General features: G+C 39.1%; 1 protein-coding gene across 12 annotated transcripts in view; it reads right to left on the reverse strand.

Moving 5' to 3' along the window:
- Nucleotides 1–12,942, reverse strand: part of RBMS1 (RNA binding motif single stranded interacting protein 1) — a 219,175-nt gene extending 206,233 nt beyond the window's left edge. For 2 of the 12 annotated variants that reach the window (XM_031008638.3, XM_031008636.3), the window contains exon 1: nt 12,148–12,843. In XM_031008638.3, coding sequence (XP_030864498.1) covers nt 12,148–12,222 — 75 coding nt within the window. In that variant the 5' untranslated portion in view covers nt 12,223–12,843. Of the gene's footprint in view, nt 1–11,031; nt 11,826–12,147 lie in introns of those variants that run through there. The other 10 variants (XM_063694918.1, XM_063694917.1, XM_031008639.3 and 7 more) reach the window with 9 other exon arrangements.
- Between the last annotated feature and the right edge of the window lie 4,025 nt (nt 12,943–16,967).

Raw genomic sequence — 16,967 nt, forward strand, 5'->3', positions numbered from 1 at the left:
AAACATGTTCACCTAGTTTACAACAAAGGCAACAATGAAATTCAAAGAAGGAAATGTCTTTTCAATAAATTGGGCTGGATCATTAACAGCCATACTGGGGCACCGGGGGTGGGCGAGGTGGAACAAACAACAATAACAAATCTTGATGCTATCCACACCAAACACAAACATTAATTGGAAATTGATTGCAGGCCTAAATGTGAAAGATAAAACACAGCTTCTAGTAGGAAATGTAAAAAAAAAAAAACAAAAAAAAAACTTCACAATCTTAAAGTAAGCAGATTTCTTAAACAGACACGAAAAGCAATTATCATAAAAGACTGGTAAATTTTACTTCATTAAAATTAAGAACTTATATTTATTAAAACTATCAATCAGAGAGTAAAAAGGAAAACTAAAAATTAAGGGAAGATATTTTCATACATATGTGTGATGAAGGATTGTATCCAAAATATATTTTAAAACCTACAAACCAATAAAAAAGACAACCCAATTTAAAAAGTGAACAAAAAGTTGAATTGCATGGTATGTAAATTATATCCCAATAAAGTTGTTATTTTTAAAAAATGATCAAAAAATTTGCAAAAGACTTCTCAAAAGAGGATATCTAATTGGCCAACGAATATATTTTTAAAAGTGCTCAACATCACTAATCATCAGGAAAATGCAAATGAAAACCACAATGAGATATCCACTCACCAGAAGGGCTAAAATTAAAAGACTGACAATATCAAGTTTTAGTGAGGACATAGAGCAATTAGATTTCTCATGCCTTGCTGGCAGCAGAAAACTGGTAGTGTCTACCCAAGCTGAACATACACATATCTTATGACCTACAAATTCCTCTCTTAGGAGTAAGTGCATATGTTGCACACATGATATGAACAAGACAATTACAGTAATTGTATTCAAAATAGTCTTAAATTGAAATAATCCAAATGCTCATTAATAATATAATGGATACATAAATTTTGATACAATATATCCTGTAATCCAATACCCATAGCATTAAAAAAAGAACCAACTGCACACATAACAACATCAATGACTCAAACCAAAATAATAAGGAGCTAAGGAGGCCAGACAGAAAAGGATACATACAATATGGTTTCATCTTTATGATGTACAAGAATGGATACAACCAACCAACCAAGACAGAAGTCACACTAGTAGTTACCTTTAGTGGGTACAAGTGAGGATGCTGTCTGGTTCTGGAAATGTTATATCATCACCTGAGTGGTTATTACATGAGTATATCAACCTACAGATTTAAAATTTGTGCACTATATAAGTTTTAAATAAACAAATAAAATTATTCCACTGCACTTTGTGATGATGCACACTATGTTTTAATTACATATCACACCTTCCAAGGCCTAATACCATGCCTGGACAGTAAGTATTTACTGAATTTAATTAAACTGACCAGGTATTTCCATTTGTATCAACTTAACTAGATGATTTTTAGAATAATGTCTGATTTGCTAATAGAAGAACTATGGCTGTGCACTTCCTGAAGACTCCTTTAAAATTCCCAGTGCATTCACTTATATTTAAAATATCTGGCTTCTTTTTCCCCAAAAAAGGGAGATAGAAGGATTTGCATACTGAAAAACAAACAAAAATGACCCATTTGCAGGATTTAACAAGATTCAAATCAAAGAAGCAAAGGAAGAGGAAACAAAGAAAGGTGCTGTTGTGGCGCCCTAGAAAGCAGATGCTCATTAGGGCTCAGGCACAGATTACTATCACAATGTACTTATCTCAACATGCTATCGTCAGACCACACAGTCAAATCAAATTTTGAAGGCTCAAAGGATGTGTACTGAAGAACATCCTGTACTGCTGAAACATGTATTTGAATTTTGTGACAGAGACAGAGAGGTAGAAAAGAACACCAGATATCACCCACTGTCATTTTAAATCCTATTTGTAGGTTAAAAAATAATCTCTCTTAAAAAAAAAAAGCAAACAAAATCAAGGTTAAAGATTTCTTCTGCTAAACTTAAAGTCCGATAAACTATTACCAAATAAGAAACACATCTTTTTTTAGGTTTTTGCCAATTGAAAAAACACAACTTTTTTGTGATTATTTTTTAGGTAAAGAATAATTAGTATTCAAAAAGTAGAAAAAATGGTTATAAGTAATTTTCAATTTTAGTATGGGTTAAGAAAAAAACGTAAACCGCTTGCTATTTGACTTTATCACATTTAAGTTTCAATCTCATTAGGAGTATACATTTATCATAAAAATACTTTCTATTATGCTAATTAAGTACTTTTGTTCAAAGTATCACATCATGTCTATGGTTCCATAGCACACTTATACATTACCAAATAAAATTTTATTTAAAATTTCCATATAAAATTGGATAAAGAATCAGAAGAGAAAACCCAAATCAGGGGCAATTGTTAGCAAATACTTAATCATAATCTACAGCATTAAGAGGTAGTAAAGATTTTTTAGCCAAATTATGTCAGACCCACTTGGTCCCCGATTCCGGCAGATGGAGTGGGAGTAGCTTATACGATGGTCACACTGGTGCATCTACCACTATCACACACACCTGTTAGTGGACAGAAGTCAGTCCAGAGTGGCTTAACTCTAAGAGTACAAGAAGCAAATTGGAGAGCAGGAGTGAAGAAGAGAGAAAGTAAACACACTTTGAAACTGTTCAGACCCTTGCTGGATAGGGGTATGGACCTCATGCCATCCAAGCCCACTCTGCAGGACACTGGCTTTTGTGCAGCTCTTCATCACAGAGTCTGTTGAGCTATAACCCAGAAAAAAACATGAAGGGATCTCTGGTCTGTCTGATTCATCCTCTTGAGCATAGATTTGTTCAGTATTTGTCTTCCTTCCAGGATAAAATTCTTTTTTTTTTTTTTTTTTTTTTTAAGAGACAGTGTCTCACTATGTTGCCCAGGCTGGTCTGGAACTCTTGGCTTCAAGCAATCCTCCCCCATCGGCCTCCCAAAGTGTTGGAATTATAGGCATAGCCACTGCTCCCCACCCTGGGTAAGATTCTTAACCTGTGCTCCACAGGCTGATTCTAGGTAAACATTTGAGGCTAATAAAAATGTACGCCATAGGCCGGGCGCGGTGGCTCATGCCTGTAATCCCAGCACTTTGGGAGGCCGAGGCGGGCAGATTACGAGGTCAGCAGATCAAGACCATCCTGGCTAACACGGTGAAACCCCGCCTCTACTAAAAATCCAAAAAATTAGCCGGACGTGGTGGCGGGCGCCTGTAGTCCCAGCTACTCGGGATGCTGAGGCAGGAGAATGACGTGAACCCGGGAGGCGGACCTTGCAGTGAGCCGAGATCGCGCCACTGCACTCCAGCCTGGGCGACAGAGCGAGCGAGACTCCGTCCCAACAACAACAACAACAAAAAATGTACGCCATCATCGGATTCTCAAGGAGGTCTGGGGTCTGGGGATTCCCTAAAAAGTTACGAAGCATTGGCCGGGCGCGGTGGCTCACGCCTGTAATCCCAGCACTTTGGGAGGCCCGGGGCAGGCGGATCACGAGGTCAGGAGATCGAGACCATCCTGGCTAACATGGTGAAACCCCGCCTCTACTGAAAATACAAAAAATTAGCCGGGCGTGGTGGCGGGCGCCTGTAGTCCCAGCAACTCGGGAGGCTGAGGCAGGAGAATGGCGTGAACCCGGGAGGCGGAGCTTGCAGTAAGCTGAGATTGTGCCACTGCACTCCAGTCTGGGCGACAGAGCAAGACTCCGTCTCAAAAAACAAAAAATTACGAAGCATCAACGAACCAGGAAAAGGTAAAAAGAGAATTGGAAGAGATAGAATTTTTACTTTGTCTTTTTGTTTCCTTCTGGTTGCCAGCCTCAAGAGATGTTTGCTCGATTCAGGGCTGAAGGAGAGTAAAGAAAAGCTGTGAGGCTGTAGTAATCTAGTAGTGGTAAGCTCAGCATGAGAAGCAGTACTAGGAACCCTTGGCTCTTAAAAGGAAAAGATTTTATTTTAATTAGGGGGCAAAGGGAACGAGTTTATCTCTGAGGCCAGCACAAGAAAACAGGTGAGTGGGTCTAGAAGTGAAGAGGGCTCTCAGGGGACCCCCAGAGGAAGCTCCACCACAAACTCCCTGATCCCTGTGACTTCACAAGCTGCACCTCCCATCTTCTTGAAACCCCTCCCCTGCCATAAAAGCGCAAAGCCTTGTTGAAAGATTGTAGAAGAACCCTGTCTTCCCACTCACCCAAAGAAAGCAAAGACGGGTTCCTGGAAATCTAACTCTGAAAACTCACCTCTCTCTCCAAGAAACATCTGATGTGGTGATTTGGTTCAATGGCAGTATTAGTAGAGAACTATACGTGAATTATAAAGTGGGTTACTTTTACAGACTCTTACAGGTTCGCTGGGGACCATATCATTAAGGATAACTATTTATTTATGAAATGAATTTCAAGTTTTAAATAACCAAATGACAAGCGAACTGTTTGGAATAAAATTGTTGGAAATGCAACTCACTTATAAGTTAAGGTATACCCAATTTTTGAACAAATCACATAGAGCATGAGAAAAACATCATCTAGTAGCCAATTCTCTGATAGGTAATTCTTTCTGTGTTTATTGTTTTTTAAATAGAAGTATACAAATGATCATATGGAATGAAACCTAAAAAGAGGCTGAGATTAGGCACCTTTTTAAAAGAATGTCATTTTAGAAACAATGAAATTAATCAGAGCTGTACTTTGTAGGAGGGAAAGAGTCGTGGGAGTATTTCAGCTAGTGACTTGAAAATACATTTTTCTGGCAAATTTTTCTTTTTATAAATGTCTGCATTTGTCAAAAACCTGTTGGATGATGAAACGAAATTGTTGTTGAGAAGACAAAGGTAAAGTTGACGATATTACAAATATCAATATAATTTACTTTTCCTAATGACTAAATATTTTATCTGAGACCTTATTATATAAACTGTGAAAATATTTCATTGTAATTCTACTGGTAAGGGAGGGTTTAGGGGTTCTCCAGTTCAAATATACTCCCAATTGCAACTCAAAATCATCATGTTTAAAAAGTATTTAACAGGGGAAATAGTATAGTATTATTTGAGGATAATATAAATGTAAGCTCATAATATAAAATTCTGTTTTCGCAATTTGATTCCCTGTCCTCCACCCCCCACCCCCAGTCCAAGAAACTCAAGTTCGGAGCATGGCATTCTATGATGTATCCATCCAATTCTGCCATTCTAAGTATTCAGTTTTTCAACTTGTAGAAGAAACACCTCTAGTATTGTGTGAAATGGGTCTGGGAAGATGATGCATTTTTCCTTCAGGACCAGTGAAAATATTTATGACATCTATGAAATGATCTCATTTTGTTGCACAAAACCTTTCCCTGAAATCACTGTTTATCTGGGACCCAGCAGCCCAACTGCATAGCGCATGTTGTTCAATGGGCAGCCTGAGGAATGGATTCCAGGACCCACATTGAGGCCAAGTAGAGGACAACAGGACTCCTGAAGCACTTGGATCCAGTTGCAGAGGTGAATATCTTATTTTGAAAGAATTAAAGCTGGCTGATGACCAGATAAAGAGATATCCACTAAAGATCAGGAATAATTTTTTAACATCTTATTTTCTGAAGAAATGCCAGCCCACATTAGACACATTATCAATGTGTAGATTGCAGGCAAGCAATGATCTAATTAGCAGCATTACAAACCCCAAACTTACTTCCTCCCCTTTGCTGGAAGCAAAGCTAATCAGTTAGGAGAAATAAACATCATTCCAAATGGCTCAAAACAATCAAAGTTATATTTCTGTATAACCACTATGTCATCATCTAAGGAGTACATTTCCAACCTGCCACACCTCTAATAGGTTGGCTTAACAGCACATTTGTAAGCATAAAACTAGAAAAATAATAGGGTGAAATAAATTAATTGAATATGAAACTTTAAGGAGGAGTTAACATAAAGTACAAAAAATATTATTCCTTTAAAATTCTAAGTACTCTTAAAAGAATTTATATAGCAGAAAAAATGCAAAACAATGCTGACAAGTAAAAAAATTCATTTATTCATTTAAAGCCTTATTTCTTTCTAAAATTCCCAGATTTATTGTAGCTTTTATTAGCACTTTTCACTTTCTTGCAAAAGACATGGCAAAGTGTTTAAGCCTACATATATATTAGTGCCTTCTCAGTCACTCAAACCCAGGACATCAGCTGGTGTGCTGCTTTCGTGGGTGCACTACTTTGTAAATATTCTGTGCTTATTTCTTGCCTTGTGTCTATTCTGTCCTCCCTGGTAGCTTGTGAGGTGCTGGAGAGCAGGTACCGGATGTTCAACTCTTTAAACTTCCCCAATGTCAAGTGCAAAGAATGATGTACTGGGGTCACTCAGTAAATACAATTGATTGGCTAGTGTTTTAGTCCTTCATGATGAGCCTCAGCAATTTTACAACAACTACCAGCTTAAATCTTTACCTAATCCAAAACACAGATATTATAGTGAACGTAGGAAATCACCCACCAACATTGATTTAGCATGTTTACAGTGCCAGATCTACATGCAAGCTAACTGTTCATATCAGCATCCAACCTCACTTTTAGAATCTAGGTTTTCATATTCAACGTCCAACATATTCTCAATCTTCTAAAATGCATCCATTTAAGAATTAGTTAAGAGACAACATGGGGAGAGAATAACAATGCTTAATTTTATACACTTTTCTCCCCTAGGAGGTTCAGATGTTGATTTTTTCTCTCTCCTTTTTGTTTTTCTCTCATCATTTTGACATGCTTATTTTCCAGGGCTTGTTTGAAAAATTAAAATATTCACATAATTTTGTTAAGGAGACTAGATGCATTGAGGAATTAGATTATGGGAGATATATGTTCAGTTTGTGGTTGGCTTAGCTGTTACCATCCTCTCTACACTCTTCTATTGACCTCATATCTACCAGACTAAGAAATGCTTTGTTTCTATTATCAAATTTGCATATGTACTCAAATTTGTGTGTGTGTTCAACACACACCATTTGTTCTAAAATGACATTTTGCTCTGTATCACCTAACCAAACTACCTATGGTAGACCTCCATCGTCCAATTGCTGCCTCTCATGAGGCACAGCTGAGTTCCATTAGGTTTCATTATTTATTCATTAAAATAAAACAGCAGAGGCTGGGCGCAGTGGCTCATGCCTGTAATCCCAGCACTTTGGAAGGAGGCTGAGGCGGCGGATCACGAGGTCGGGAGTTCAAGACCAGCCTGGCCAACGTAGTGAAACCCTGTCTCTACTGAAAATACAAAAATTAGGGAGGAATTGTGGCACGCGCCTGTAGTCCTAGCTACTTGGGAGGCTGTGGCAGGAGAATTGCTTGAACCCGGGAGGCAGAGGTTGTAGTGAGCCGAGATCGTGCCACCACACTCCAGCCTGGGCAACAGAGCAAGACTCCATCTCAAAAATAAATAAATAAAACAGCAGAGGAAACAGAACATATAAATTCATCCCACATAAAATCCCCAAGCCGATGTTCAACTTCTGAATACTTGGTTTGGTTTTATACCAAATGTTATGGTGCTGCATTTGAACAACTGACATGTCATTACTACATTTCTTTAAAATAAGCTATTTTAGATTGCATAAAACACTTCCACTCGAGAGTAACTTGACATACTCCTATTTCTATAATATTCTTTCTATAATATTCCAATAAATAGGATAAAACTTTACTGTCTCAATTTAAAAGCTAGATGCCGAAATGGTTTCAATAAACTATTAAAAATACAAAGTCAGAGCAATACATTAGTAAAAATTCTTTTCTTGAATGTATATTACATGGAAATTCCCCACATTTGAATTTAAACTCAAAGCCAAGATTGCCTAAGATGTAAGGTGTATGTAGTTATACTGATACTAAATGACTGAATACTTTCCTAGCTCACCTATCTTTTCCTTTTCCCTTCAAGGAACTTAAGATTTGGCTCCCAACATAGGGGAAAAAACAAAAAGTTGCATGGGAAATTTAAAAGAAATAGCTATTGGAAGAGAAGGGTGCTACACTGTTGCATTGTAATGCATCTTCATTTTAATAGTTACATGTCCTTCAGCCTTTCAATACCACTTCCAGATAGTCATACATAATACCCCACTCACTTAAGGAAGTAAGGTTGATTCATCAGTGTAAAATACTGCATTACCAAACTGACATATTTTAAGCAAACTTTATTTACATCATAAATGTGGTTACTTCTTATGACACAAAGCGCCCCATGTCTGAATATTATGCCTGTGTACTTCCACTTCATTAGATGCAACAGTTTTATGTATCAAATCAGGACTACTAATTTCTGGAGAAACTGATTGATACAATATTCATTTGGCTACAAGTAAGTAAGAGTTAAGGAATTCAATAAAAAATGAATGCAAAAGTTCAATGCAGAAAAACTGCTTTGTTCTAGTAGCCTTTATTAATAGAATAAATTATATCATTTATTATTTTCAGATTCTGAAGCTAGGTTCAGATATATTCTGTGTCATAACCGTATGTAAAAATGGCATAAAAACAAAATTGTTTTGTTTTAGAAAGAAACATATCTTTCATATAGACATTTCTTTAGCATGGAAAACAATACTTCTTCATACACAAAAACTTTAAAAAAATCAAGCTTTCCATTAATTTTATAGAAATATATTCTTAGAACTATGTGAATAAAGATAACAACTGTCCCAAATTGCTTTCAGTTGGTACAAAATACGTAGCTAACTAATCATGGAAAGAAAATTTTGTACTTCCCTTTCTTCAAAAGAAACAGAGTATTTCAATCCCCATAACTATTTACATACATGCACTGGCAATAATGTATGTTGTAGTATCTTTGAAATAAACAGACCATAATTCAAGGGTTGCTTTTACAATAAGTGAAATTAATGCAGCCATTGGTTGAAAATGTGTACATACAAATCTTTAAGTTAAAATATGTTAGATTATCAACATCTTTTTTCTGTGTAGCTAAAAGATGGATATTAAATTTAATATAATACAGCATAGGTCATTTTAAAATTGAGAAAATTATTTAGGACAATATGTGGTTATGTTTATAAAGCTACATCAAGCTACATTTCAGAATGAATGTGTCAGCTGATAAAAAGAACCTGCTGTGATAAGACCATCCTCACTGAGAAATACAAAAAAAAAAAAACCAACAGCATGTGAAATCAGGTTACTTGAAATTTATGTAACTCTACACCAAGGTATTATGAATATTATACAATCTCATTCATTTCCACTCATGTCCTGCTCTTCCATAGTACACTCAAGTTTATTTTACGTTTCATGGAGACATATTACTTTTTCTAATGATTTTTTTTCTTTCTGTCAAAGTACAAAGCATACCAATATGGTCATTTGCTCCAATATAGCCCAACGGATGGTATTTTTTTATTAATAAAATGTGGAAGTAACTAGTATGTTTTTATGGGGAAAATTATAAAATAAGTTTACCAAAATAGACTGGATCACTAAAACAAGAAGAATGGTTTGGCATATATAACTTTTAAAAGTATGGTAACAAAACGAACTGTTAAGTTCCATTTTACCTGGTATTATCTGTTCCTTCCGATTAAAAGAATCAGATTTGAGAAAATCACATCTATCTCTTGAGTACAAATTAGCTATCACTTTTTAGATGACCATGCCATTCTTCAGTTTTTGATATAGCTTCCAAACAGAAGTTTCAAAATGACTCTGCCTAGCAAACACATCACTGTACTTTAAACAGAGTGATGTTTTCTATCCCATATTTTTGGAAGATTAAAGCACACACAGAGGCAAGAATCATGACAGACAGCAGATCCTAAGAGAGTTTATTAACTCTTTAGGTAGATTAGGCAACACTTGTTTTTAAACTAACTACAAATCAAAGTCTATTTTTTTTAAAATGACTCAACATTACTACCATGCTACCAACAGATACATGAGGGAGAGGAAAAAAAAGGGCTACCTGTTCCGAACTCTGCTTACCTAAAATTTGCATCTAGTCACGTGCCATTTTTAGAAGATGTCCCCTTCTGAGATAATCAAGATACTTGTACAACAGGGAATTTAGACTTAATTACCAAACTTTAATACCATGTTATATAGGTCATGTGAGTATGTATACCTTTCTCCAGAAACAAAGGAATTCCGAATAATAGGATTTCAGATTTAATTGTAGAATTAGCAAAATGTTTTGAGAATGTCATTTACCGCAACACAAATCAATATTAAATGCTTTATGCAGGAAGCACACTTTCAGAAAATGGGCCGTAAAGCTTTCTGGGATCCGACCCTAATTACTAGAGCAGGCTCTTGCCGTTTGTCTCTCTCTTCAATTATTTACAGGGCAAAAAAGCCAAATGGCATTGCATTAGCTACATTAAATGGTATGGACTTGGTTTCTAACTTACTAATGGTATATAAAAATTACTAAGGTAAATGTGCCTGTAGAAACATGGCTTTTTTTCTTCCTCACCTGAGTGGGTGTATTTATTATTCATATTGTTAAGTGTTGAATAAGCTGTCCTTTAGGCACCCAATGCTGCATAATTTAAACAAGTGCATTAAATATATAAGATATCTAAAAGGTAGTGCATTGATTATGCCACAAAATTTCTTTGAACAGCTACCATGTAGCTCACAGAAAACTAGCATCTCCTGCAAGTTCCTGAAAACAAATACTGTGAGAACTACACAGAGATGAATAAGGGGTATCCTTGCTGCTACCATCTTGCTGCTTTCTGGTGACCCAAAGTAAAGTGGGAATTGGGGGAAGTGAAAATGAGGCCCTGGATTGCTAGGACATTTCTGGTCTCGAAACTGACAAGTGTCCTTTTTACGTAGACAAATACAGGGCTATGTCGTAAGTACATGAAAACGTGGACCACACACATTCTAAGAAAGAAAAGGCTGAATCAGAGATTCTTTGTACCAGGCCGGAAATGCCCAACTACCAGCAAGCAGAGCATGATTACAACCTCCCAAAGAAAGTTCGGACGCTGCATCCATACCTGATTCTTTTGTGATCTAGAAGGGCACCCAGAGTTGTGATAGATGTTAATGGCTGAAGAAGGCTGCTGCGTCCAACTTCCACCCTCCCAAATTCTGGCGGCTGCTTCCAAAGCAGTGAAATTTCCAGTCTTCATGGCCCAAACAATTTTTTTATATGAGTTCAGGAGGCATCAAATTCTTATTGTAAAAATAAGATAGGCCCACTAACAAAGTACCCAGGGTCCCTAGAAAGCCAGGCGCAATTTGTATGGCTACATGTCATCAGCTGTTGTTACCCAAGAGTGTGCCGAGGTCACTTTTTAAAAAGCAACATTGGAAATCGATCTGTGGCAAACATATAAGCCAGTTTTGTTTTTGTTTCTTTTTTATCCAAATACGAAGTCACTTCTTTCTCTGCACTGAAATCTGCCCATTGTCCCTCCTTTGCAAAACCTCTAGAGATTAGAAGGGACATCAATGAACGCGAGTGAACTTTGGCCACTTTTCTACCCAAAACACCAGCGTAAAAGTAGAAATCAGTAACCAGGTGAAGTGCCACACCGCACAAAGATCAGAGGCGAGGGGCGGGCGCTCAGGGCCGGAGGCGGGGAGGAAAATATCCCGGCCCCGCCGCCCCTCCAGCCCCAGTCATCGGGCGCGCAGGAGGTGGAGGGGCGTCCCTGGGGGGCGGGAGGCTCCGCGCCACGGCGAGGGGAGCGAAGAGTTACAGCTTATAGGGCGAGGCCCTTGGAGAAGGGGTCGAAAAGCCGGGCCACCAGCGGATCCAGACGCGCACACCAGGCGACGGCCGCCGGCCAGCCAGGGCTCGGCGAGGGGCGCCGCTCCGCCCCGCGACCCTCCCCGCTGGCCGGGCCAGGAAGGGGCTGGTGGCTCTTTCCTGTCTAGTCTCTCCCCCCGCGGCTTTCTGTAACCCGATCCCCGCACTCCGCTCCCAGGGAAGCCGCCGCCCCGCGCGCCTCCCGGCTCTGCCCAGGCCAGCGCTATAGTTAGCAACCTTCCAGCAACTCCGCCCGGGGGTGGCGGGGGCTCGCCGCGCGCCCCCCTCCCCAGGCCTGACCCCGCGCGCGTCCCCGGACCCCTCCTCCGGCCGTCACCTCTCCCCGGCGCCCCTTTACCTTGGCTTGCAGATACTGGGGGTAATAGTAGGTGGCGTACTGAGGGTACATCTGCTGTTTCCACACTTTGCCCATGAAGCTGGAAGGGAGCCTGCCGTGCAGGGTCGCGGACACTTTGGGGTTTCCAAGTCTCGGGCTCTCCTGCCTCTCCCTTTCCGGCGGCGGCGGCAGCGGCGGCGGCGGCGGCGGCTGCTGCTGCTGCCGCTGCTCCACCTCCCAGCCGGGACCAGACGTCCTCCTCCTCCTCCTCCTCTTCCTCCTCCTCCTCCTCCTCCTCCTCCTCTTCCTCCTCCTCCTCCTCCTCCCAGGCAGAAAGAAAGACACTGCAGAGCGCAGAGGGCACCCCGGACAGGGCGCTCCCAAGGAGTTTCCTCCAGGAGCCCGACTGCTCCGGGGCTGCCAAGGGCTGGCGCGCTGGCCGCGGTCCGCTCGGGCGAGCCGGCTGCGCGGGGCTGAGAGGTGATCAATACAAGTGGAAAGTGCGGCAGCGGCGGCTGCGCTTGGTGCCAGGCGGCATCTGGGGTGGGTGCGCCCGATGTAGAGAGAGGAGAGGGGCTGGCGTTCCGAGGCCGTGGGGGAAGGGCGGGCGGGGGCGGGGCCTGGGCGCCGCCGAGCCCGGGACCCGCTGGAGGTAAGGGCTGAGTTTTAACCACTCCTCACCTCCCAGGCTCGCGGTTGGACGGGCGGAAGCCCTGTGAGTCCAGATCGCTTTGTGTCGGGGGTGGGGAAATGGGAGTGGGAGTGGGGGTGGAGGGGGAATGCGGGGGGACCCAGCTTAAGAACTGCAGGGCGGGCACCTCTTTTGCTTTCCCGAGTTTTTATCTTCGTAAGGGGGAGGGGAAATAAGGGAAAAGAGGAAATCTGATTAATCTTTCACTTCCCACCGCCCAGTAATTTTTTTTCACAAGGGAAGGAAAATGATTTAATGCCCAACAAAGCTGGAGTCTGGACACCTGGGTTCTGTTCCTCCCACCCACCCCCGACCCGGGGCCACAAGACTAATCTAGGTGACCTTGGGAGGGTTAGCGTCCTTCGGTTTGGTTTTCCCAGATGTGAGACGTGAAATCATGCCCCTTGCACAAGGGGAGGCAAAGCACATACATACACACACACACACACACACACACACACACACACCCCTTACAACAAATAGACGGATCCTTCTAAGAGGGGGATGCCGCAAAGAGGCAGAATGTTATTAGAGGACACAATATAGACATCAGCTTTTCTCTGCCTCTTTCTAATGCTGCCAGACAGTCTGTCAACTCCCACTCAGGAGCAAGGAAACTCCCTGAGTTTGGAATATTTTAAGGCCATTTTGAAAGTCACGCTGGCATATTGTTGCAGTGTGCTTCAGTGACATATAAAATCAATCTCTCTTTCTGCCTCTCTCCATCTCCTAATTGTCACAGCTCTAGACAGCCCCAGACCAGCAGTGGTTCAGTTCACTACATAACTAGATATAATTTAATGGAATTAATTGGTCCCCGAATCTGCCTGCAGAAGACTTTTATATTCCAGCTCAAAAAGAGAGCTAATACCAAAATGTACATACGGATAGCATAGGTAAGCAAGCATCCTCAAATTAGGGTTCCGACACATCTAATAAAATGTAATAAAAAACTGTGTTTGTTATTAAATAGACCTTGTTTACTTTGTCATTTTGGTTTTTGAAGAGTCTTTTGTTAATAGCACAAGGTAAATTAAACTCAACTGGAATGCATTATTTTGTTAAACAGTTATTATTTTTATATGATAACATTTTAAAATAGGTTTAGTAAGATACTTTAAAACAATGACAAAATAGGGACCTGAAACCCTTATAATCGTTCTATGGTTTAGACAAATTTCTAGATCTTACATGTTTGACAAAAACAAAATAAATATAAGTATAGGTGAGAACATTTTGGCTCTGCCAGGAGGCAAATCATGTCCCTCTCATTTACCTATGTAAAATCCTATAAGGAAGCTAATATTTACTGTGTCTGCTACATTGTAGGCACTGTTGAGGTGCATGCAGACCTGAAAAGTGGAATGGGTCACTGTCAGACTAGGGGAGCCTAAAATATTTCCCGTATTGTTTCAATGTGGGTCCTTTTAATGTTTTTAAACAGGGAACTGACATGAACTAAATTGTGCTTTAGGAAGACTAGGAATGATGGTTTGGAAGAGTGACAGAAGGAAGAGAAGTAAATCGAGAACAATCGCAGAAGTTCTAGGTTTGAGGTAATAAGGGAAACTACCAAACTTAGACTGTTCTACTTACTGTTTTTTCTGGATGGTGGAAATTCAGCCTGTTTTAGAGAGCCCAAAAGCAGACCTACACTTGTATAGACACTTGATTTATGACTGAGTTGGTATTATAGCGCAGTGGAGAAAGAATGAACTTTTCAATAAATGATTCTGGGTCAACTGGCAATCATATGGAAAAAATGAAATGGGAGCCCTGCCTCACACATACCAAGGGAGGAGGGGGGAAAATTGAGGTGAATCATGACCTGGATGTGAAAAACAAAAGTACAAAGCTGTTAGAAGACAATATAGAAGAATACCTTTTTGACCCTGAAATAGGAAAGATTGGTTAAATAAGGGGAACAACAGTGTAAGATTGACAGATTTGACTGTTAACATTAAGAACACTGGTTCATTGAAGGATTTTATAAAAAGCGATAAAAGCCACTAAATACCTGTAATACATATAACACAAAAGGTTAGTATACAGAATGTATAAATAATCAATAAAAAAAGAGAACTTGTTAGAATATGAACAAAAGAATGAATATGTATTTCACAGAAGCGCAAATATTCAGAAAACATATAAAAAGATGCTCAAGTTCATTAGTAATAAGAGAAATGCAAATTAAAATAATACTACTATACCATTTCATATTCACCAGATTTGCAAAAATTAAGAACTCTAAAAATATTAAGAGTAGGTAAAAATGTGGAAGAGGGGGAAATCTGAAAACACTGCTTCCTGGAGGAAGTATAAATTGGTCTAACCACCACTTTAGAAAACAATTTGGCATTCCTGAATTTCATTTGCATGTTTCCTACAACACAGTAACAGGTACGTACCTTAAATAAATTGTTTTATATGTGCACCAGGAGAAATATACAGAAATGTTCATAATATGCAGAAAATAACTCAAATGTCTACCAACTGTAGAGTGGATTAAAAAGGTTTTAGTATATGCACACATTGGAGTCATTGCAGAAACAGAAATGAATAAACTGCTGTTAAAAGCATCAACATGGATCATTTCAAAACCGATGTTGAATGAAAAAGGCAAGTCAACAGAATGCATAAAGCATGATTCCATTTGTATGAAGTTCAAAAACAGAAAAAATAACTAAACAGTATGTTATGTAAGAATAGGTGCAAGAGTAATTTTTAAAAACTTTTATAAGGAAAATCAAGAGTAAAATAACATAAAATTCAAAACAGTATCTCTTAGGAAGAAGAAGGATGAAGTATTTAAGGAGGGGCCGAAGGAGACCTCTAGAAATAGTAATGTTGGATGTTTTGCTCTGGGTTATTGATACATAAGACTACATTTCAATACTTTTCTTTTAATGTTCATAAGTTCTTTTGTATTTTTGCTGTATTTCATGTGAAAACATTTTAAAACAAAATCAGCTTTTAATTTTAAGCATGATCATTTTCAAACAGATACAAAAGCAGAGGAACCCTCTGTTCCTAACATCCAGCTTCAACATTCATCAACATTTTGTCATTCTTGTTTCTTCCCTCTTCTCTCTTTCTCTCTCCCACACACACACAAACACACACACACACACTTACTTTTATTTTTCTAGAGTATTTCAAAGCAAATCCCAAGCATCATATTTCACCAGTAACTATTCTACTACCTTCCTCTAACAAATAACTTTTTTAAAACATAATACCATTGTCACACCCAACAAATTTAACAATAATTTGTTAATGTGAGCTAATACCCAATTCTTGTTCATTTTCCACTGTTGTCTAAAAATCATTTTTTGTAGTTTGTCTATTTAAATCAGGTTAAAACAATGTCCACATATTAAATTTGGTTGGTATGTCTCTTAAGACTCTCTTAATAAAAAAGTTTGTCCCCATTCATTTTTAAATTTGATATTTACTTGTTAAAGGATTTGGGTCATTTGTCCTGTAGAATTTCCCGCATGGCTGATTGCAACCTCATGGTGTCATTTGCAATGATGGTTAGTTCTAGAGGTTTGATTAGATGCAGATTCACTTTTTTTTGACAAAGAATAGTTCCTAGATGGTACTGAACACACATAGGGAATGTGATGTGATGTGTATCCCATCAGAAAACCATAATGTCTGGTTGTCTCATTTTTAGGGATGTTAAGTTGATCAGAAGTTCAGGCATTATCAGTCTGACTTGTTCATTATAAAGTTCCCCATCAACCATTCACAGGATGTTTTTCTACATTCATGAGTTTTACCTCAATCCATTTTTTTTTTAAATTAGGAGTTACAAATTGTGGTTTTTTTCCTTTTATAATTTCTTCTGCACTTACTAGTTAGAAATTGTCTACAGAGAAGAACTTTCTGTCTTCAACTCTTTGGTTAACTTAAAATACAGGTAGCAAAGGAAAGGTAGGATAAATTTCTCCTATTTATCAATTTTTAGGAGAATGAGTTGGTGCCCTAGGAAACTCCAAAGCTAACTAGTTTTAAGTAAGATTCTGGATTTGTGGATTTTAATGTACTGTATTTGAATTGCTTCAACCCATTGCAGTCATTATTCTTGTTGGTGCTCAAATTGTCCCATTTTTGGGCAATAGGAGCCCCTTCAAATTGCCTCATG

This window comes from Gorilla gorilla, chromosome 11 (assembly GCF_029281585.2).
Source record: "Gorilla gorilla gorilla isolate KB3781 chromosome 11, NHGRI_mGorGor1-v2.1_pri, whole genome shotgun sequence".
In the NCBI taxonomy this organism is placed as follows: domain Eukaryota; kingdom Metazoa; phylum Chordata; class Mammalia; order Primates; family Hominidae; genus Gorilla; species Gorilla gorilla.